At 39.4% G+C, this 23,694-nt stretch overlaps 1 protein-coding gene across 5 annotated transcripts in view; it reads left to right on the forward strand.

Moving 5' to 3' along the window:
• The window catches only part of LOC103458084 (protein jagged-2-like), a 103,399-nt gene that overhangs the window by 16,950 nt on the left and 62,755 nt on the right, over positions 1 to 23,694 (forward strand). For all 5 annotated transcript variants that reach the window (XM_081602893.1, XM_081602891.1, XM_008398653.3 and 2 more), the window contains exon 3: positions 17,013 to 17,070. In XM_081602893.1, the coding sequence (XP_081459019.1) occupies positions 17,013 to 17,070 (58 nt within the window). The remainder of the gene's footprint in view (positions 1 to 17,012; positions 17,071 to 23,694) is intronic.

The raw sequence follows: 23,694 nt of genomic DNA on the forward strand, positions 1-23,694 counted from the left end.
CTATATATATATATATATATATATATATATATATATATATTATATTCTACAATATATAGAATATATACTATATTTGATGAATTTGTTAATGGGAACTCCACTCTGAACAAATTTTCTTTGAGTGTATTCTCAAAGAAAAGACGTCATGGAAGTCATAAATGGAAGTCATAAATGTAACTTAAATAGTTGTTTCTCCTCTATAGAAGGTCTTTGGGTCGTCCTTAGCCATGCTTTTATTGTGTTTTAACAAACATTTAATTGATGCTGATGAACGTCTCCAAGACTATAGACATATGTTGAACCCTGGAAGAATTTTATTTAGATTATTACTATTGTTTTTAAAGTTACGGATAAAACTCAATTTTATTCATTTATTTTATTTATTTTATATGAATTTTATTGTTTAAAACATTATGTCTAGTTATTTTTGTTCAGGTGCAGAAGTTTTACAGAATCTGTGTACAGTGCTATACTATGTTACTGTTAGCAGAAGTAGCATCTGTAGCATAGATAAAGCTGTGTAACTGTTGATCTGTGCATCCATGCTTGGTTGATTGAGAGAGAACAATTTCAAAAAGTATGTGAAGGGTGGGGCAAATAAAGTTGCCAAAACAGAAGATGTAGTCATGTCTGTTTTATGCATATAAAGGCAGTGACATAAATCTCCAGAAGACTTCCTTACGCCTTTTTACCTCTAACTTTACACTAACCACACACCTCACCACTGTCTCTTCCTTGTTTTGCACCAGGCTCTTATTATTCTTTGCCACTCGTGACTTCCTAATGCTGCCAGCTCTAGAGCAACTTAAGCCCAGTTAAGGGTTTCTCTTTTAAATAAGGATCCTGTATTAACAGTTATTTCATATTTTTGTAAAGTTTTTGTTATGATTTTACAGTCTTGCTTTAAAAACCCCTGAAAGAAACTGATATCATGCCCATATACATGTGGTCATGTCAATTCAGCTCAGGCTTGGCATTGGTTGGCTGCAACTCAGTGAGCTGTTCACTGAATTTGGCTCTCTTACTCTGCTGATCACTTCTGTCAGTTGTGAAGTTGACTTTCCAGTAGTTGTAGTTGTACAACAAGATAAACAATAGATTTATACATCTGGTATGTTTCTGACAGGTGGGTATATATGATTGATTCAGGTCCTTGTTCTGTATTCCCTGGTACTGTGATGCAGTACACAGTGCCACAGTGTCAGTCTTGCAGGATCTGAGTACAGATGATTTGATGAGATGGTAATAAAACTGCTGTACAATGATTTTATCTTCTATACATGCTGTGACTTTGTGATTACACCCACTGGATCAGGAACAAACAGTTGTGCTAGGGTCTAATATATAATCCAGAAATTCCAGGTTCCTCATTCACGTTGGTCTCACTGTAAAAGACTAATTCACAGAATTCTTATGTTACCAACTGTGACCTTAGAGCTTTTTACAGGTTTGGTGTGGGAAAAGTGAATTAGGTCATTTCACAACTCTACAGCATGGTATAAAGACCTGATTAGATTAGCTTTGGTTAGCGCAGCAAGGTCTCCTCAGGGAGAAGCAGTGAGACTGGCTCGAGGGGCGGTGGGCCTGTTTTGTTAATAACGTGCTAAATTAACCATCCGATCTCCTCTCTGCCGGGAGCAACATGTTTTATTCATTGTAATAGACTAACAGGTGTAAGTTGTCAAGTTGCACCTGCTTTTTTTCCTTCTTCTTATTTCAAACAGATGAAAACTTGTTAATTGAATCTCTGGTGCTGCTGTAAGCTTCATAGCTGAGGTTTAGACTAGCTTTGTCCTTCAGAGTGAAACGGCTCCTGTAGGAGGTGAATTGATCCTAGACCAGGGGTGGGCAATCCTGGTCCTCAAGGGCCGGTGTCCTACAACTCTTAGATGTCTCCCTGGTCCAACACACTTGAATCCAATAGCTGAATCACCTCCTAAGTGCAATCAAGTTCTCCAGAGTCCTGCTAACGACCTCATTATTTGACTCAGGTGTGTTGAAGTTGAGACACATCTAAAAGTTGCAGGAGACCGGCCCTCCAGACCTGGAGTTGCCCACCCCTGTCCTAGACAGTGTCACTTATTGGTTTGTGACCATTAGCTAGCTCAGCTATGCTGAACCATTGTAAAGTTCAGCATAGCGTTCTGCTTTGCATCAGTTTGCCTCAGGAGACTGAGCAATGGCAACACTGCCCTACAGAACGTTATGGGGTCATTCAGAGACTAAACTCATCCACCTAAAGTTTGTGATTTGAAAAGGTAATTGGTTGGGCTCATATTTATGAATGGAGACAGGATCACTGGGAGGGGCTCAGTGGAAGTGGTTTGATCATCTGGTAAGGATTCATTGTCATGCTAGGAAAACGCCTCATTGCTGGACCTACAGCAAAAATCACTTGATCGTCGCGCAAAAACTTTTTAATTGAAAAACGCATTTTTTCAAAGTTGACATGTTTCCATTAAGCAAATCTATTTTTGAAATTTCAATTTGCACAATTTTATGGTTAACTGAAACGCAGCTGCTAACATAATGGTCCCCCAAATCAAATATTGCTAAGTAGGACATGGAACAACTTTCCAAAACAAGGTTTTGATCACAACCTGTGACTGGAAAACAACGACTCCTTCAGAATTCAACAAGGTTAGATTACACCAGTATGGCTTTGGGAAAAATAAAAAATGCCTGATTTTTAGGACTAAAAATAGTTTATTTTCAGACAATATAACTGCTTTGCTATAAGATTTTTTGAGTCCACTCAAGTCTGTTTTGTAGACGAGTTGCATCGACTTTAGCAATGTTGTCTCAGCTCAAATCATCCAAAAATCTTTATTTTTGGGGTTAAAGTTCATTTTGCCCATTGGTGGTGTGTACATCTGCGGCGATGTCTCTGTTGGTCTGTCAATGGTCTGGCAACCCATCCAAAGATTACCTAACCTCATTCTCTCACTCTGCTTGATGTAATGTGTAGCATTAGGAAGTTAACGTGTGGAGGAATTTTATTTCATCGGGTTTTCTGGCTATTTCTCCGTTGCTCATTAGTTTGTCCTTGTTGAAACAATTCTTCTGTAAAGGACTCTTGGATTTAATCCTTATAACCGCGTCGCTGCTATTCGTCTCACAGCTGTCTGAAAGAAACAGCTGGTTTGTATAATCTGAGGTCATCCTTATTGTCTGCTTTTATTGAACCAACTCTGGCACATCTTTTCAATCTCTGTTTTGGACAAATGAATTTTCTTTTGTGTAGAAAGAAGCCTATTGTCCTCTCCTCGTTTAAAGCAGGTGACCTTAGAGAGACGAACGATTGTAGGTAGATGTGCAATTTGTCTGCCTTTGTTAAGGTTCTTAAATCTCTTGTGAGTGAAAAATTGGAGTAGTTTCTGTCTTTGATATCTTAGTGAACTATCAGTAAGTGTTTGGAAAAATAGGACTACAGCAGCTTTAAAAGCTATCAAATACTTGCTTTTAGGAGCCGAAGACAAGAAAATATATGCATGTCGGCCTGGAGGATCATAGAATACCAAAGCAGAAACAAATATGGCAGGTTTTTAAAGTTAGCAATCAGTCAGAGTTGAGCTAAAATATTTTACCCATTAACTCATCACTGAAAGAAATCTATTAGATTTGACTTTTTCTTATGTTGATAACATGTTAAGGTGATTGTGTTGACTTACAGTCAAACTCTTTCACCTGCAACAAACGAATCTTTTCAAACTTGATCTAAAAACCTGAAAAGCTGGTAATGAAAATCCAACAATGAGACATCCCACATCCAGGGGCGGATCTACTGGGGTGACATGGGGTGGCAGTTGCCACCCAAAATGAGAGCCTTGCCACCCCTGGTGCCACCCCAGCTGGCAACTATGAATTCAATAAATAGTTATGGGAAATCGGACATTAAGCGCACGAATCTCTTTTTTCCGACAACATTGAATACAACACAATGTAACCTGACACCTACTGCTGAGTAGCGGGAAGTGCAAGAGAAGGACAGAGGAGGCAGCAGCATTGATGGATATAAATTACTGGACTGGACATTACCTGACTTATCGTGCGCCAAACCTGCGCCATTGCTGTCCATTGAGTGAACATTATGGGTGGTCAGGAAAATACCACAGTCACGCAAAGAATCTGAACAATGGACGCAATATTTAGCAGTTAATTCAACCCTATGAATTAGATAACAAGGGCTTCAGATTTAACAGGTGAGGAAAAAGTTTTAACTTAAAGAAAACATTGAACAAGAGAGCAGTGGGTCAGTTATGCTAGCCTAACTGTTGCTAGCCTTCTATTGACTTTGATAACCTTAACATGTGCTGTGCAGTTCGGTGCGTTTTGATTCTGTTAGCACTAAAAGTCGGTTTAAAAGTGTTTAGAAGTTTTTTAAAAAGTTTAAAAGTTGTGTTTAAAAGTTCCATTAGCACTAAAAGTCGCCAACTAAGTCATCAGTAGAGCAGGTGTTTAAATCAGCTAATCAACCACCGCTGTGCTCAGGCGAAAATATATTAATAATGACAATATAGACATCAAGCCTGACGGCATAATGTAACAGACTGAATGTTCTGTTTTGCTGTTTTTGCTACTTTTTGTATGGGAAATGTTTGTTTTTTGGTGTTGAGTCCCCTGATCGGTAATCTCTGCTCTATCTGCTCGTTGAGCTGTTGTCTGTTGGGTGCCATGACAACGGGTCCGTGTAAAGCCGACACGGAGCAAGAAAAGGCAGAATAGAAGTGGTGTTTGGTTCTTCACCTGTTTATCAGCTTTACTGTACCTTTATTGTGGCTCACTGCAGCCGCTGCAATTCCAAAAAGTTAAACAAGCAACAAAAACTGAACTAATCATCAAACTACGGCTCCTACAGCATATTTAAAATAAAACGATTGACCAATAGAAGATAAATTTGCCCCTTCTTGCTTGTTGACAGAACTAACAGAAACACAACTGTTTATAGATTTGTATCACGGAGAATTTATCAAACATCAGTTTTCTCCTCTATAGTTTCTATCTGATAACAAATGATGGCGCTACGAATATTTTTGTGACAGATTTCTGCTCGTCCTGCATTGGGATAAAATGGTTTTCTGGACATAACTCAATGAATCACATAGTGACTAATAGTTGCTGTCCAATCCAGTAATACATATCAATTAACAGGAGAATGAAAGACAAAAAAACAATTAACTATACTATATTAAGAAATTATATTTAATCCTCAGTGCTACATGAAGCTCATTTTGAAACAATGCAAGTTAAAAACAATATTTTGCAACAAGTAAATTAAGTCCAATGTTAGGTCTGTGTAAGCTAAATGTGAGAATATATATATATAAGGCTAGATCGCTGTTACTGTCTCTTTCTCCGCAGTTGTGGAGTCACAATGTCTGGGTTCACGAGCGCCCCCAGCGATGAGGCAGGAGAAACTGCCTGCCTCACCTCGAATCTGTTCTCTGCCGTTTCTGATCGCTCCTTAGCACACGAAACACGTTACACACACAGTTGGTGACAATAAAAACACAGTACATTAAATACATAAGCTAAATTATGGAAAATCTGTTCATACATTAAATGTTTTTAACCATTTTATTGGCGTCGTACAGACAGGAGGAGCATGCTCTCATAGAATGGCAGCCAGTGCAGTTAGCGAGAGGTTGCGCAATCCCAGGTGAGGCTGAGCTTGCTGGTGGGCAATCCTGGTCCTCGAGGGCTGGTGTCCTGCAACTCATAGATGTCTCCCTGATAGAACACACCTGGATCCAATAGCTGAATCACCTCCTCAGTGCAGGCAGGTTCTCCAGAGTCCTGCTAACAACCTTATTATTTGACTCAGGTGTGTTGAAGTAGAGACACATCTAAAAGTTGCAGGAGACCGGCCCTCCAGGCCTGGAGTTGTCCACCCCTGAGCTAGATGGTTAAAGTGAACCACAATTAGTTTTAAAAAAATAGGCCTTATTTGGGAAATATTTATCTTAGATGTAAAAACAACACATAACTGTAGGTTATTTAGTTTTTATAAATTTTAATAAAATATTTTCACAGGAATGTCACGTTGTTCATGCTGCAAAGCATTCTGGGTAAATGACGTGTAATGGTCCAACTGCCTGGCTCCTCCAGCCAAAACAGTGATGAGTAACATTATTAAGCCTTTTCAAATTGAACCGGAGCGCATTGAAACCAATCATAATGTAGAAATCAGAAGAGATGATTATGAGGAGGAGGACCAAATAGAAGAAGAGGACAGAGTAATTATGAGTTTTGGCATATCAAAAACAAACATTTTTAGGTAATAGGAAAATTGCAATGTATTTAGGCCAACATGTTTAACTAGTTCTGGATCTTCACCATGAGGTTATCATAATGACATTAATGTAGTTATCTTTTTGCAATCAATTGTTTTTATTTCAGTTGTTTTACATCCACAAAAACATGTACAATACAGCATAATTACAATAGGAAGACATAGGAATAGGAAGACATAGAAATATCATGGTGACCCCCAACCCCGTTCCCCAAGATCTCAAAATAATAACAAATATGGAAAGAGAAGATGAAATCATCACTTACAGTCACATATTAAGAGGATCACATAGAATTATGTTGCTTTCTTTCTCTAACCAAAGAATAAGTTGCATCCCATGCTCTAATCATTTTTGGCTGGTCGCTTGCATCCTGGTCATTGATTTCTCCATCATGTCTAGGAATGACATGATTACCTTGGCCCATTGTTGCCAAGGTAATAAGTGTGGTGGTTGCCATCGTAGTGCCAACATCTTCTTAGCTGCAGTGAGGCCTGCCCACAGCATGCGCTTTTGTTGAGGGGAAAGTTCTAAAGTGGAAAAGTCATTCATCAAGAATAAAGATGGTGATAATCGAATATTAGCTTGAATCATATCACTCAACGTGTTGGAAATTTGTCTCCAGAAAGCAGCCACACTGGGACAATCCCAATACATGTGCATAAAAGAGCCTGGAGTCTTAAGTATACATAGGTCACAAATAGGAGCTGTGATCATTTTCATAGCATGACGTTTCCTGGGTGTTAAATACATCCTATGGATACATTTAAAGTGTATAAGCTGGTGGTCAGGGTTTTTGGATGTGTTGTGGAGGTTCTCCCATACTGTATCCCAGCAGATTTCTACATCTCCCATAAAGGAAATGTCGCTCTCCCATACATTTTCTACAGGGAGCCTGGCACGAGGATCCAAAATAAATTTATATAATTTAGAAACAATGCCATGTGCCTGACTCCACGAGGCAAGACGTTCTTGTAAGGGATGAGTTGGTAGAGGCACACCCCTTGGCACACTGTATGCTTTCATGGCCGATCTGAGTTGTAAATAAAAGAAGAAATGTAGAATCTGGTAGATTGTACACACTTTGTAGGTCACTAAAAGTACACATTGTTCATAAGGTATTTGAGAACATTGACACCATTATCCCTAAACTTAGGGAAGGATAAGGATGTAAAAGTTATTAAATATAGGAGAGTGTTAATGCCACTTCAGGTTGGTGTTAGTGTGATTCAACACCAGGGATGAAAGTAAGGGGGTACGACAGAGTACTGCGTACCCCTAAAAGATTTAGCGGGGGTACGCAGTACCTGCAAGAGAGTGGAGCTGCTGTCTGCTGTAAAAAATGAATGGGTTCACTGTGCAGCCGTGAGAGCACCCACTAATCAGCCATGACTGATTAGTTTTTCAAGAACAATCTAAAACACGACTTAATCAGTTAATAAATAAATTTTTTCTCATTTCATATTGGCTTAGGTAAAGGCTGACAGTGGTCCGTCCCCGCCCCTTTCTGTTTGCTGCAGCGAGGTGCACTTGAGCAGAGCAGGAGTTTAAAATTCATAAGGTCAACCACCGCTGTGTTCAGGGAGGCTTATCGCAAAATAAATATCAAGCCTGAAGATCTAATATCTTAACGGACTGAATGTTATGTTTTTTAAAGTAATCTCTGCTGGGCTTGCCGAGGGCAGGCGGTTGCCATGCCAACGGGTGTGCTTAAATGACAAAGAGAGAGACGGAAAGTAAGGTGCGAGTGGTTTAGAGTTGATCACCTGTTCAGGTTGTTTTACCTTTGTTTATCTTTGCTGTGGCTCATCACAGCCGCTGTAATTTCTGAACATTCAGTAAACGACAAACTTGGACTAATTACCTCGTTCTTTGTGACTATACCTACGTCATTCACAACAAACATCAAACACGGTAAATATGTTTCATTAAGTATTTAACAAACAAATGGCTTCTACCGCGATAATTATGTGAAATTAAATTAATTGTCTAATATTAAAAAAAATAGTTTGGTGCTGTGGGAGTCTGAGAGGCTTTTCCTTTATCAAACAATTTTTTTGCCTCTTATTTAGTGGAAATATTGATGTTGATGATACATTCTCCAAAATAATAACCCTTTTCAACCTTTATAGCTCCACTGTTGAAAATGAGGCTCTAACATTCACAAATGACATTGAAATAAAATCCAGTCCAACATCTGGTTTGAGGTGATTCCTCTGGAACCTGTTGGAGGAAAAATATCCCAACTTCAGAAGATGAGCTTTTAACCTAACAGAGCTCTGTGGTTCCTCCTGTCAGTATGAGAGTCAGGGTGAGGAGGCGCCATGTCAGGAAGAGAAGTGGAAACTGCAGGATCTTCAGAACAAACAGGTCATGATGTTGGGCTACTGATTATCCCTCTGTCTGGACACAGGATCAATAGAACCAGTTTAAAAGCTAAAATAAATGGTTATGTGCCGGACATGGAAAACTGGGATGCACTCCATGCCATGATGTTCAGCATTTAGGACTCATGAGATCTCAAGGTGTCAACATTGCAGCCAGTGGGCTGAAGGAAATACAGCCCACTGGCTGCAAAAAGTTTTATTTTGTAGCAATTCAAGAGCTACCCAGCTTTTATTGCTTCGCAAAAAGAATAATCAGCACAGAAACTCCAAAGCACACAAAGAAGCATCCATCCATCCATTTTCTTTACACCCCTGTCCCTTGGTGGGGTTGGGGGGGTTTGCTGGTGCCTATCTCCAGCCAGCGTTCCGGGCGAGAGGCAGGGTACACCCTGGACAGGTCGCCAGTCTGTCGCAGGGTGACACAGAGACACACAGGACAAACAACCATGCACACACACACTCACACCTAGGGGCAATTTGGAGAGGCCTATTAACTTGACAGTCATGTTTTTGGACTGTGGGAGGAAACCGGAGTACCCGGAGAGAACCCATGCATGCACAGGGAGAACATGCAAGCTCCATGCAGAAGGGCCGGGGCCGGGAATTGAACCCAGAACCTTCTTGCTGCAAGGCAACAGCTCTATCAACTGTGCCACTGTGTGAATTGGTTTCCCAGAAACAGAGGCCTCAGGATTAAACCATACAAGCAAAGGTCGGAGCACAAAGGACTAAAACTCCATCTTGAAATTTGGTAAACATAAGCCCCCAAGTGTTTTATTTCATTGAAATGTTCTTAATTTCATACGAGGCTTCTTCCCATTCCAAATTTATTTAAATATGAGAGAGTGTAGCTTTTCCCAGTAACCCTTTGGCGGTGCAAGAGGAATCAAAGAAGAGTAAAAGTTAACACGTGGAAGAAAATCTATTTTAATTACTGACACATGGGCATGAAGAGCATTTGGGAGTTTTGACCACCATTGTAGATCTTTCTCAATAAGATTAAATGCACTCTGGAAGTTGAGTGAAGCTATATGAAATATGGAGGGAGAAATCCCGAGGTACCTAAAATGGTATCATTTGCCACAGTCCTCAACATTTCCCTCAGTCCTCGCACGCACAAGGGTTAAGATGAGATGAGAAGGAAATTGTTGTGTTTCTAATTGATCCTTTACAAAAATGTCACAAAAATGTTGGATCCTCTACCAAACCTGTCTATAAAGGTTTTTAGAGTGCTACGAAAGAAATAGCAAAACTCTTCAATTCTAAGAAGTGATACAACGTGAAGCTTTGGAAGGGGTGATTCTAAGCGTATGGTGAGCTGATGCAATGCTGTGATCTGATAGCGAACAAGGTAGAATTACTACATTGTGAATTTCAGAGAATGAATTAGTAGATACTAATACATAATCTAACCTTGAGAAAGACTGATGTCTGGTTGAGTAAAAGGTATAGTGTTTGTGGGTGGGATTAACTACACGGTATAAGTCTACCAGACTGAAAGCTGAAAGGAAATCTTGCAGTTCTTATGATGATCGTATTTGTGTGGAAGTGGAAATATGCGCAGATTTGTCCAGCGTTAAATTGATAAAGGCGTTCATGTTAGCACCAATAATAAATGAATAGTCATGTATTTGTGTCAGAACTGAAATGAATTTAGAAAAGAAATTCGGGTCATATAAAGACAGGGCATAAATAGAAATAAAGACAAATTTATGACCTGCAATAATGGTTTTGACGTATGAAATCCTGCCATCCTCACTTTCATATTTCCCTACTATGTTCAATGAGGGATTATGTTTTAGAACAATTAATGACCGTTTACTTTTAGATTTTAATGAAGCAGATGCAGCTGTGTAGTAAAATTTATTTGCAAATAACTGCATGTCTACAGATCTTGCTTGTGATTCCTGTATGAAAGTTATATCCACTGAGTGCTTACGAAGAAAGTCTAAACAGGCTGCATGCTTGATTTGGTTATGTAGTCCATTAATGTTCCAGCTTACAACATGGAACTTCATCATGCTACAGAAAACATTATAATTTGCAAGATACAAAGTAGTCAATGAGAAATAATGCAACGATTCAAAGATGCACCATATAGACAGTGACAACCTTACTGGAAATCCGTACCCACCCACATAACTCTGTTGCCAATGCCATGGCCCCAATGCACTCAAAAAATATTGGAGGGCAGAAAATTCACAATATAACATTTAACGTAACCTACGCTCTCCAATGTTTTGGGGAGCACAGGATCCATGATCCTAGAGTAATTTCCCCCTCAACCCACAGACCTTCCCTCTTAAATTAAATCAAGAGTTTACCACTTTATGTAATTATTAATCAAGTACAGTATGGTAGGTCTAATTTTAGTTTAAATCTAGTAATAAGCCAGTACATGCAAAAATTATAGTCAACCAAAAAAAAAAAGAGCTCTGTCAACTAGCGTGACAAAATTGAATATATAATGCACGGTGTTCACTTGTTCTATCAGATCATCATACGCTGTCAGAATAACATACGTGCAGTGAGTACGCATGACTGCGCATGCGCATTAAGAGTCCGACCTTCGGAGGAGTTGTTCCGTCAGCATACGCGACAAGTTACGACGAAAATAAGTCAACAATTGTTTTCAATGATAACTAGGTAGATATGCACGCATTGTCGTGATTTCAAAGTGTATTTAAAGCAGGGACTAGCTAAAGCTGCAGTCAACTACAAAACACACGTACGCCCGTGTAAAACTCGCCTTCCGGTTGCTTGATGATGGTCTGACTAAGTCCGCTAAGCTGACTAACCGCTAAGTCAAAATGTCGTGCTGTTAGTAACAAAGTGTATGACGATCTACGTCATGATTCTACGTTGCTGATTAAATAAAATAATATTGTAATGACAGGGTATACGTGTCTGACAGATACAGCCGTGAATTTGTGCTAAGCGTATGACGATCTAACAGCGTACTGATCCAACAGAACATCTGATAAAGCAAGATGTGGAAACTCATCTTCTGCAAGGCGCCAATCGCATTACAATTGGCGCCTTCAGTCTGCGTCTGAAGGTGCGTGTGCTGTAATCCGGAGTGAAGCAAACCGGAGAACCGTTCAGTTTAACCATCGTTTTCCGAGCAGCACCCAGGATCTTATCTCTGTCGGTGAATCTCAGCAGCTTCAGCAGAAGGGAACGTGGATTAATTTTATGGTTGGCATCTTCCTTCATTGGACCCACTCGGTGTGCACGCATGATTTCTGCTGATCCCAGTAGAAATTATGGAATCCTATCACTATTTCTATCACCCTGTGCATTTTTACTGCACATTATGGCTGATCAGAAAGACTAAATATGTCACACACATTCATTAAATATATCAAGCAGACTGTGGAACATACACATCAACATATGTAGAAAATGTCTAATTAGTTCCTTGGCGACAGCAATGGGCATGCTCCAGCTTCCTCCTTCATTCATTTGTCTGATACAGCCGATAAAAATAATGTGTAGAAAATTGGACAAATCTATTTTCTCTCATTGTTGTTAGCATCTATTTTACTTTCTTGTGTGCTTATTTTTACTTATCAGGATTAAAGATAAGTTACCACCTCACATCCTGTTTGAGAAACTGAAATTTGAAAAAGCTTTCCAAAGCCTAGATTTTTAGAGTTTCCATGTAACCTTCTTCTGTAAAAGGAGTAAAGATGCAACACAAGCTACAGTTATTTGGAAGGCAGCACTGCCTTAACCACTATTTCCTCATTCTTCCTTTCTTTTTTGCTGTTATTGCCAGGTGCTGTGATGAAAGTAAATGTTTTACCAGAGAACACGTGGATGGATACATGTTATCTGCGTCCATCTTCTGATTATTTTACATCAGAAGAAAATATATTATTAAACATATTATTAAATATATTATTAATTCTACAGTAGCCATCTCTTAGTAATTAAAAGTGACGCACTGCACTTTTCAGTTTTTGTATGTTCAGACCAGGGCTGTATGGTATTAGGACAGCATAAATTAGTATCATTTCACAAAACTGGTTAAAATTACCTTATTTTCCCCAGATGTAACTTGTAACACGACTTACAAACCATGACTTTTACTTCTTTATAGTTACAATTCTTCTTGGCAATTTCTTGTTTGGTGTTGTTTTTGGTTAGATGATTGAAGATTTGATAAGCCAGACATGTTGGCAGTTTAACACTGTATTCTTTTAAGAAACAAGGGCCTCAGTACTGCGTGGGAGAATTGTATATGTTACCCTGTCCTTCTGAGATGACACCTCGCTGTTCCTTAGACTCTGTGTTGTGTTTTCTTTAATGGGATGTTGTCGGAAGGAAACTTGAGGCAGGAATCGGACACACACGGCGGTGGAGATCGTGGTTCAGACCGTTTATTTGGACCACTTGACAGCGCAGTGGCTTCACCTTTAGAATTCAGAGCAAATACTGCGTGTCAACACAACACAGTCTTTTTGTTTTTGTTTACAGATATATTTAAAAAAAAAGAAAAAGACAAAACAATACAAAACTACTTGGACATTAAAAGTAACATTTGGCTACGCCTGCTGGCTACGCCAGCGCCTGCTGGCGGTCAGTATTGCTTACCTTCAGAATTCACAGCAAATACTAATCGTTATACTCCCAGCGCACAGTAACAGAAGTGTTCTTTAACCGATACACTACACCAAGTTCCACAACCCAAAGAACAAATCGAACATTTTGGTGATATGCGCTGACATATTTACATATACATCCACATATACATCCACAACAGCCAGGTATCCCCTCACCTTTTCACTGTCTTGGTTGCACACTACTGAAGGATGGCACAGCATTGAAAGTCCACGCAATAACTTAAATGTATTGTTGATGGGCAAAGTTTTACTGCATGGCAGCTGAAATGTTATTGTGCCTCCAAGCTGTAGTTTTCAGTTTTAATGTTTCACAGTTTGAACACCTATATTTAAGACTCAAAGGCTAAAAATACTTGTGGTTTCTTCTATATTCTAGAGTTTTTAAAAGATAACTAACATGTTGTAACATCAATGTTTTCTCATTACTGATCAGGACCCTGGAAACTGAATTGGGATCAGGAAAGTCTTTTTAAAAATTTGTGTAAACTTTAAAATCCAAAACAGTTGCTGTAAATGCTAACATATGCAGCATATGTTAGGAACACATAGATGTTGGTACATGTTGGCACACTTGATAATTGTAATGACATAGATGTAGATGATTGACTTTGCAAACTCAATTTGATCAACTTTGACCTGTGTGATTTGCAGTCCATACATTGGACTGAGATAGTTGAAGGATGACAGGTCATCCATTCCTTTTCCTATTGATAACATTCCTGCTCTTATTCTTAGAACCAGACTAAAGAAAAAAAGCATAAGAAGACAGTGGTGTAAGTCTTCTTAGAAGACAGTAAAACGGTGCCTGGTCAGTGGACCAGGCACCGTTGTACATTCCTATTAATATACATTTCATTTTCTACTTCTTGTTTTTATATATTTGTAAATATTTTTCCTATTTATAACAATTTGATCTTGTAGCTAGTTTTTATATTTCATACTTTATATTTGGATGTAACTGGGGCCGTGACTCTCAATTTTGTTCCACCTCATGTAACACGTGATGTGAATGACAATAAAGTCTCTTGAATCTTGACTTCCATGGAGTGAAACTCCAGACCATGAAGGCTGCAACCTTCATGTGTCCCTGGCCGAATGGCAGACTAACTGCCTCAGCATGCAGTCACGTTCTAGTCCAGATAGTCACTGTTTGATTAAGATGTTCTAATGCAGAGGCACATCTAAAGGTTGTTACATTCCATGCCCGTGATTTAGCTTGTCTAAATGATTTTCATCAGACGGCTGTCCTTTTAATTTCTCTGCTGTTGGAGAAGTTCAACTGAGGCAATAACGTATTAACATGTGATAAACCAACTTCCTGCATGTGAAGCAGCTCCAGACTATACAATTGGTCTCTACAGAACTGTGTGTTGCTGTTTGCTCATCCAGATCAGTTTAAAGCAGTAATTTATTCATTAAACAGGTGAAAGCAGTGAGGAGTGTGTTGGTTTCTCTCCGTTTAAGGAAAACTTAAATCCCTTGGATTTTTGCAGGTTAGTTGTGAGGTGTTAGGTTTCTCCCAGCATGCCTTATCTCCTCTCCATCTGTGTTCACTCTTAAAGCCATTGCATTGTGGGTAGTATTGACTTGATTATTTGTTCCTCAGTCACTGTCCTTCGTGGTGCTCATAAAACACCCTTAAGACACACCTTGAAATGTGAAAAGCAGTTCAAACTGCAGAGAAGCTGTGTGGCAGCTGCATCGGGTTTAGACCTGGGCTCTGTGACAACATATGGCATATGAATTATGATCATGTACACTTTTTCAGAGTTATGGTTGCTTACAAATTACAGCTCTGTGTTAGTGTTAGCAGCAAATCTGAATGCAACTTTCACCAGTTGACCTTATGTCAAATGACTCACGTCTGATATTTTACTTCAAATATTTGTCAGCCCTCCTGTTATCTTTTGTAGCCCTCTCTGTCCCACTCTCTTGCAGTCTGAATGAACTGCAGTGATGTCTGGACATGCCATAGAACAAAAGTTTCATTTTAAATAGCCTCTTCCATTGGGTGCTTCCTCTGATTTTTTAAGCACTGAGCCTCCACAACAAAGAGTGTGATTGCCCTATCTGTGTATAGTGCATTCACCAATATGTTTCTTCTGAAAATAAAAATATTTCGGAGTGGCCCGGCCAGAGTCTGGGCTTGACTCTAACCAAAACCTGACAACCATTGGTTTGAGCCATTCTCCCCCTAATCTTTCTATGTACAAATATGTTCAGCTCTTCAGCCTGCTTGATGTTGTTGACACATCCTGAGGCAACAAATTCCAACATCATGAAAGCATATTTGGTTGAGGATTCTATTCAACATATGAACATTTTTCAACCACTAATCTATGTGCATGTAACAATTCTGGTTTTAATTTAGATCTATGTCTCTAACATCAAGCAGCTTAACTTTGTTTCTTCTCCTGCAGCCTTCAGTCGCTCTGCACCAGACTTGGGTCACAGAAACTCACAACTGCATGAGTTCCTGTTACCCAGGAACCCAGGACAGAAAGCAAGGTCCATCTCCAACTTGCTGGCAGATGCTGATGAAAATAAAGGGGAAAGAAAAAAAGCCCTGCCCCTGAATCAATCTGGAGTTTGAGTTGTTAATGGATTACATCTCCTCTGGAAAGTAGGGCATGGAGTGCAGCCATACCTGGCTTCTTGACAGAAGATAAACAGTAGACAGTGTCTATTTATATAATACTTCAAAATAGATTTATAAAATAACTGTGTCATCAGTGACTAACCATAGTCGTTCACATCAAATTTTTTACCAATTTGAAGTAGCTCATAATTGTAAAGTTCCAGATGTTATTAGCTATTTTTTCAGTTGGCTGAAAAGTCTCCTCTGCTTAGAGCAGCTTCTTCTGCATACTTGCTGTCCATCACTGCTTCTGGTAAAATACAAACAGGACTTCTCAAGACTTTCTTTCAAAAATAACCTTCTTCTTGACACTTGCCAAAATTACAAGGGGTATTATTACTGTTATAGTATTCTTGTCCAAAAAAGTAACCCCTCTCTACTGAAGATAAGTAAAGAAAAAAATCATAGCTTCTGTGACCAGGAGAAAAAAAAAAGAAATGAACATGTCTAACCTTGATCAATATTTGCCTGATAGTAACCTGAGTTATTACCTCAAATGAAAATTATTTTTAAGATTCATTATGTAAGGCAACATTTGAAAACCAGTTGCTGGCTTCCAGGTGAATGTCTGCTGTGTCTTTAGCTATGTAGCAGCACTATTTAACTAGCCCTGAGCACAAGGAAGCTAATGAGTGACAGCAGTGTGGGAACAGCAGCTTTTTTCCCGCCATTATTCCTACGTTAGAATGTATGTATGAAAATATTCATGAGAAGATTTAAGAGTTTCTAAAATTTCCGTGTTTAAGGCGTGTCAAGTAAGGCATGGATGACTGTGCCCCGGTGGGTATAGAGTGATTGGAAGAATGTTGGTTTGATTCCTCCTGTCACTTGTCGATGAGTCCTGGGTAAGGCACTAATTGCCAAGTTGCCTACCAATCGATGTGTTAAGTTGTGCAAATTGTTGACTGTGGTTTTAGTGTAACATTCTATATAGATTTAGTCCATTCACTATGTAAATGTCTGCATCTTACAATGGACATACCGAAGTGGCAGTAGGACCATTCATGCGTACATTTTTTGTATTAATGTGCATTGTGATAACCTTTTTCTCCCCCTCGTTCTGTTTCAGCAAGATTACACTTTGATAGTGGAGGCTTGGGATAAGGACAACGGCACACATGGCAGTGGTAAGAGTCTTTCTGTTCTGATCAAAATGTTCTAAATGATTAAATTTAAGAATTTAAGATACAATGAAAAAAAACGCAAAAAGAGCAGAAGCAACCATGTGATATTACCTTGGTTAAACAAATGTGAGATTCTACACAGAACTGGAAGACTTGATAATTTGCTGGCCTGCCTTATCACACAATCAAAAGAGTATTGGAAAGGGCTGAAAGAGTATATTTGTTGCTCCCATCAGTCTGGAAAGAGTGACAGGGGAGTTTCCAAGTGAGTTTTTGCAGTTTATATTCACAGAGAAAAATATGTTTTACTTGTAAAGATTTTCTCCATCCACTGTCTGCTTATCTGAAATCAGGTCATGTTAGCAGGAGAGACCCCCAGACATCCTTTTCTCCTTTTTGGGGATCCAAATGTAATGCAAAGCAAAATCCTCCATCAACTTCTAAGTCTGCAAAAATCTATTTTAAAGTCCCAAGTTTTAAAATCATTCTCCAGACTATTTCAGAGAAGTCAGATAATTTGAACTTAAAGGTTACAATTTTTTTCAACCTTAAAATTTTACAGAAATTCCTACCCATTTTCCTGACTATTTGGTTAAATTTTAAAAACTGAATAACTTCCACATTATCTGGGTCACATTTGTGACCCTCTTGCTCTAACACATACATTTTCAGGATCTTTATAAGAAAATAAGATAAGGACATTCAGTCTGGGGTGGTTTTCGACAATGTTAAATATGAAGACCTGAAATTAACGTGGTGTAATCTCTTTTTTGACAGTCCCTCTAGTTGTTATAATTGAATATATTTATCAGATAAACACCTCTGAATATGCCATCTTGTCAGGTTCTTTCTGTAGAAAAACTTGAGGTAGAGGGATTGTTGTTACGGTACTTAAAAATTACTAAGTGTGTTTATAGTGTGCTTGCAGCATGTGTAGCACTTTTTAATGTACAAGAGGACTAGATGGAATAAATCAGAAGACTAAATTTGTCTACTGGAACTTTTGTCAGTAATCAATAAAAACACTGCAAAAGAAAAACTGTTTTCAATGCCATGTATTTTAAAGAGAAAATTAAAGTGAACACCACAGAAAAAACATACATAGAACCCAAAATAATAAATACAAAATAAATATACACAGTACTGCAGTAGATTTTTCATATACATGTGCACACAGTCTTAAATTTACCCACTGGTCAGCACAGTGTCTGACCGACACACATTTGAAAAGTCCATAGTTGAATTGTCCAGATATTTGTGATGACAATGTCCAAGCGCAAGTTGTTTCAGATGTAACGATGAATAGTGGATTGTGTGTCGGAGTGGTGAGATGGAGGGGGAAATAATACAGACCATCAGCCTCCTACCAGACCAGTATGGAGTGAATCTCAGGTTCTCCTGGCCTCAGCCAGTTGTCAAAAGCTCGCCATCCTTTAACCCTAAAAAGGATCACCTGGCCAATTCCATCTATAGGTCAGTGCATGACAACTTCATGGCTCCAAGCCCACCGGATGTTCAGATCTGAAGCTCCTTTTGTCTCCAACTCTCCCACTCACACCTGACTGGAGAAAGCTGGAACAGGCCTAAATAACTACCTCAGGTGTGTTAATTGGCTGAATGCACTGTGTGACTGACTGAAACTCTAAAAATTGGGCAAGAAGACTTTCATTCACTATGTTGCCTCTTCATGGAACTTGTTACAAGAAACTTTCAGATTGACTGAACTAATCTTGTTTAGTGCTTTTAAATCAGTTCTTGAAGCAGATTCTATGACATGTACCTGTTTTTGATAGCTTGACTCATGATCTTACTTTTCGTTGCTCAATTTCTTGATTCTCATTTGTATTTAGCCTGACCTGTGGTCCCTGCTGGTCATGAGATCCTCTTTTGTTTAGCTGCTTTGGCCGTTCAGATTAGGCTTGCCTAGTGACTTTTAACTTCTTTTCACTTCAACCTGGGTCTTATTGTGTCACCTCCTCATCATTCTCCCACATATTATGACATTGACATTTTCTTTTAACTGTTCATTTTTCTGTGTTTGTTTCTGCCTCTTGGCCTGGACTCTTTTGTAAAGACATTTTTAATGTCAGTGTTTTTTTTTTATCCTTGTAATATAAATGTCAAACATTAAAAAAATTGTTTGATTATCTTTAATGCAAAATCTACAATCCTTAAGCTGAACTGGATAACTCTGCCATGAAAATACATTCCTAGTCATTTGCATTCAAAGAAATAACTTGTTCAATTTAATTCAATACACAGTTATGTCCAAAATTTTCACAAAACTGACTTATGTATATAAATGGACCTTTACTGTATTTAGTAAAACTTAGCAAAAATACTTTGCAGTTCCAACTTCACTGACTCAAGTTAGTGTGCCAATTGCTGAATTTTGCTTTACTTATCTAGTTTTAATAGATGTAGCAGTAGTAGTCTTAGCTTGATTTATTGTCAATAGTTTCCACAGTGTAGTTAAGGAAATTCAAATCACACCACTTTTGTTTTGTGGAGCAAACATTTACTACCAATTAAACAAAGCATCCGGTAAAGTATATTAGTATTGTCCTTCTTCTAGCTCCAGAACCAACTACCAGAAGACATTTTTGAGGCTTTATTTTGTTAACTTTAAAGTGTTCATGATGAGTACCTGGGAATTTTCTCTGTATTTTCAACTTCTCAGTTAAAAGCCATAATTACTTTTGCATCAAAAATATCTTCATAAAAACAGTCATATTATTAAAGTTTCTTCAGAGTAAGCTTCTGCGCATGTGCGATGATACAGGACTTTGCAAAAGAACAGACTGGACAGAACAGACAAATAAAGGCCACTAGAGCCAAAAAAATAAATGTGTTTAAGGTATGCTACTCTGATTGGAGTACAATTTTGGGGTACTCTAACCAACTTGTATGCATAAACGATTGCTCTATGGATCACTTTAAAAAAAAAAACACCGCCATAAAATAATGTCTATCACTGCAGCGGACATCACACCACATGAGAGTAGGGCGACACGCTGCGTTGGGCTTCCCTTATATTTATTTCTGAAAGGTAGCAACCCTATGTATAATCGAAACCTTTAGATCAGGATTTAAGAGAACAGAGAAAACCAGGAGGCTTGAACTACTTTTCATATGAATGAGTGAAGTGAACTGAGATGAATCAGGGGAGGTGTGTCACTGCAGAGAGAGAGGGTCTGTCTGAACATGCTTCCTGTTCATTAAATCAAAGAAAATGAAAAGCCATCCTAAGAGTCTGCTCTGACTTGTAAAAGACAGATTTTTTTGCTCCTCTATCACCTTCTCCCTCTTTTCTCACCGTATGCTTTCTCAGGCTGTCTTTAGCTCTAGCAGTAGCTCGTTAAGCAATTAATTACAGTCCACGTGCCCTTCTGTCCCAATGTGCTCCTTCCTTTGATGTTTGATTCCTACTTAGCCTTCCAGCTGCTCCCAAACCCGGCCTGCTGTGCTGCGGGCTCACTCTTTACATGCTCTACCACCTTCACATAAACATTGCATGACTGAGGGTCTGCATGTCCCAGTTCATGTACAGTCTATCAGCACTACACACCCCATAACTCTTCCAGTGGTTGTCATTTTACAACCATAAACCTCAGTGTGTTTTATTGAGCACTAAGTGATGTGTAGTGGTGGGTGAACTGGAAGTTAAAGGGTACATCATTTCAAAATTTGAAAAATGGAAAAAGTGTGGTGTGCATTTGTAACTTACTCCAACTCCCCTAAATAACATCCTGTGCAACCAGTTTCCTTCAGAAGGCGACCATTTAGTGAGAGCTGTTGGATTAGACAACAAACAGCCTCATGATGAATTCTGGAGGAACTGCAGAGATTCATTGCTCAGGTGAAGTATCTGTCACTATTAGTAATGCACTCTACATATCTGACCTTCGAGGCAGAGTGAAAGCCACTGTTGAAAGAAAGCTATAAGTAGTGCTGACTGTTGTTTATACTACAGCAGACACATCAGACATGTGGGAAAAGAATTGAACAGAGAACAAAACTGAAATTAAATAAGTAAATATTAATTGCACAGTGGTGCAGTTGGTAGCACTGTTGCCTTGCAGCAAGAAGGTCCTTGGTTCGATTCCTGGCCCAGGGTCTTTCTGCATGGAGTTTGCATGTTCTCTCCGGGTACTCCGGCTTCCTCCTACAGTCCAAAAACATGACTGCCTAGGTGTGTGTGTGTGTGCGTGTGTGTGTGTGTGTGTGCATAATTGTTTGTCCTGTATGTCAGTGGTCCCCAACCCCCGGTCCGTGGACCAATTGGCACCGGGCTGCACAAGAAATAATTAAATATTTCCATTTTATTATTATTTGAGTCTAGAGGATCTTTTATTTTGAAAATCCTTTAACCGGATTCTCTCGGTTACTTGCGCGCCAACATTGAGCCCACAAGCAGAAAAATGAGTAAGAAACAGATCAGATGTCTTTGGAAAGTTTCTTTGCAAAGGTGAAAAGGCCCAGAGAAGAGACAGGAGAATGGATTTATCCTGGACCGGTAGGCGAGTCCCACATTACAAGCCGCTCTGCGTAACATGCGGCGACTGGCTGCTAATGAGGCAATGAAGCTTCAAGCTGCTTCGCCATGTAGAGACCAAGCAGGCTGTGGATATAAGAAACACTTCGGGTGTCATTGTCTCTCATCACTCCCTGATGGGACCGTCTCGTTGCAGAGAAACAAGCTCAGGGCTCCCGTTAGTCATTATCGTGAGTTAAAATATTCACAAAAGTAAAATTTTGGTTTTTGTGGCGCATCTGTATCTTATTTTGAAGAGATATGTAAACGTTACCATAGCCACCAGAGTTAGAGAGGGTTTAGGCAGTGGTCGAGAGGAGATGAGTAGAGCTTGTGAGTCTTAAGTCTGGTTTAGACGGAAAGATTTAAGAATTGTCGGCCGATTCTCCAAACCTCTGTGACCACAGAGCTGATAAAAGTCCAACAGGTTTGATCGGTTCGTGTGTCACAGCAGGAGCAACACGAACCGATTCCAGTCACAAACATCGCGATTCCAGAGGATAATCCAGCAAAACCCCCAACATAGCGGGAATTTAGAATGACCAAACACGGATGACGATGTAGAAGCAATAGTGACAGTTTGTGGGCTCATTTTAAGAAATAAAAGATGTAACAAAAAGAAAAGGCGGTGGATAAAAGGCGACGGGAGCAGCCGCTCTATTTGCTGCACTATAAAAAGGTTGGGGACCACTGCTGTATGTGTTGCCCTGTGATGGACTGACGACCTGTCCAGGGTGTACCCCACCTCTTGCCCGAAATGTTTGCTGGAGATAGACACCAGCACCCCTGGTCCCTTGTTCTACTAGTGCAGTGGTTCTTAACCTGGGTTCGATTGAACCCCAGGGGTTTGGTGAGTCGGTCTCAGGGGTTCGGCGGAGCCTCTGCCGCGGAGGTAAAGACACACTTGTGTAAAGTTGTGATGACGCCCCGCTTTGCCATCACTTGCTCCAGAGGATCACGTTACATTGCTTAGCCAATCAGTGCTGCGGAGGAGCACTGATTGAAGGAGCTCCACTCTCACCATGAATTTGAACTTGTGTCTTTAATTACTTCAGCAAAGCTCACAGTTTTTACCAAATTCTATAGTCTAAATCTGCTCCTTAGTCGCATCTTTTTGGGGTTGGTACTGCCTCTAGTGGTGTGAGGGTGGTAACACAGCTAATATAATTACATTACTAAATCAGAATACCACAAATTATTTTGTGTGTCGGGGGGGGGGGTTGGAATAAGAAGGGTCCAGTGAATGCGCATATGCAACTGGGGGGTTCGGTACCTCAAAAAAGGTTAAGAACCACTGCACTAGGGACAAGGGTGTAAGAAAATGGATGAATGAATAAATTAAACATTATTTGTGGTGAAAAGCTTACACTGCACATCACCCTGTCCACACTATCCTAGAGAAGATGGGTTGTGGCAGCATCATGCTGAGGGGATGTTTTCTTTGGGAGGACCAGGGTTTACGTCCTATATGACTGACTGGCCTTGAGCTTTTTTTAAGTAGAATGGGAAACCTTTCATTCTGGTAGAGATAAACAGCTAATGGCAACACAGATGAGTTGCCATTAGCTGCAACTGGAACTGCAGCTAATGGCTGTTGTTCAAGGTATTGATCAGGATGCTGAATACAAACCACACTTTGACTGTGATAGATGTCCTTTTCTTACCAATTCATAAACTACTTTGTGTTGGTCTGTCATATAAAATCCCAATAAAATGCATGTAATCTTAAAATTGTAAAGTCACAGAATCTAAAAAAAATGAAAGGAATGTGAAAGCTTACTCACTTTGTGCAGAGACGCTTCATCCATTGGGGTGACTATTCAGTTAAATAAGGATCTTGAGGATTTAAACCACATCCTTTCCTTCTTGTTGCATGCAGTTATGTTCACAGAGATTTCCACCTCCTCTGTCTGGGAATTCCTGCATTTTCCAGAAATGCTTTTGGCATACATCAGAGAGTAGGTAGAAACTTGTACAATCAAGTTTACATATGCAGGTGGAGCCCACATTAGTGATGTGGTATCATAATTATAGAGAGAGAAAGTTCTCATCTGTTCAGGTGTGCAGAGGAAAAGGTATCTAATGACGTTGCA

Source organism: Poecilia reticulata, chromosome 22, assembly GCF_904066995.2.
Source record: "Poecilia reticulata chromosome 22, P_reticulata-male-v2, whole genome shotgun sequence".
Lineage (NCBI taxonomy): Eukaryota > Metazoa > Chordata > Actinopteri > Cyprinodontiformes > Poeciliidae > Poecilia > Poecilia reticulata.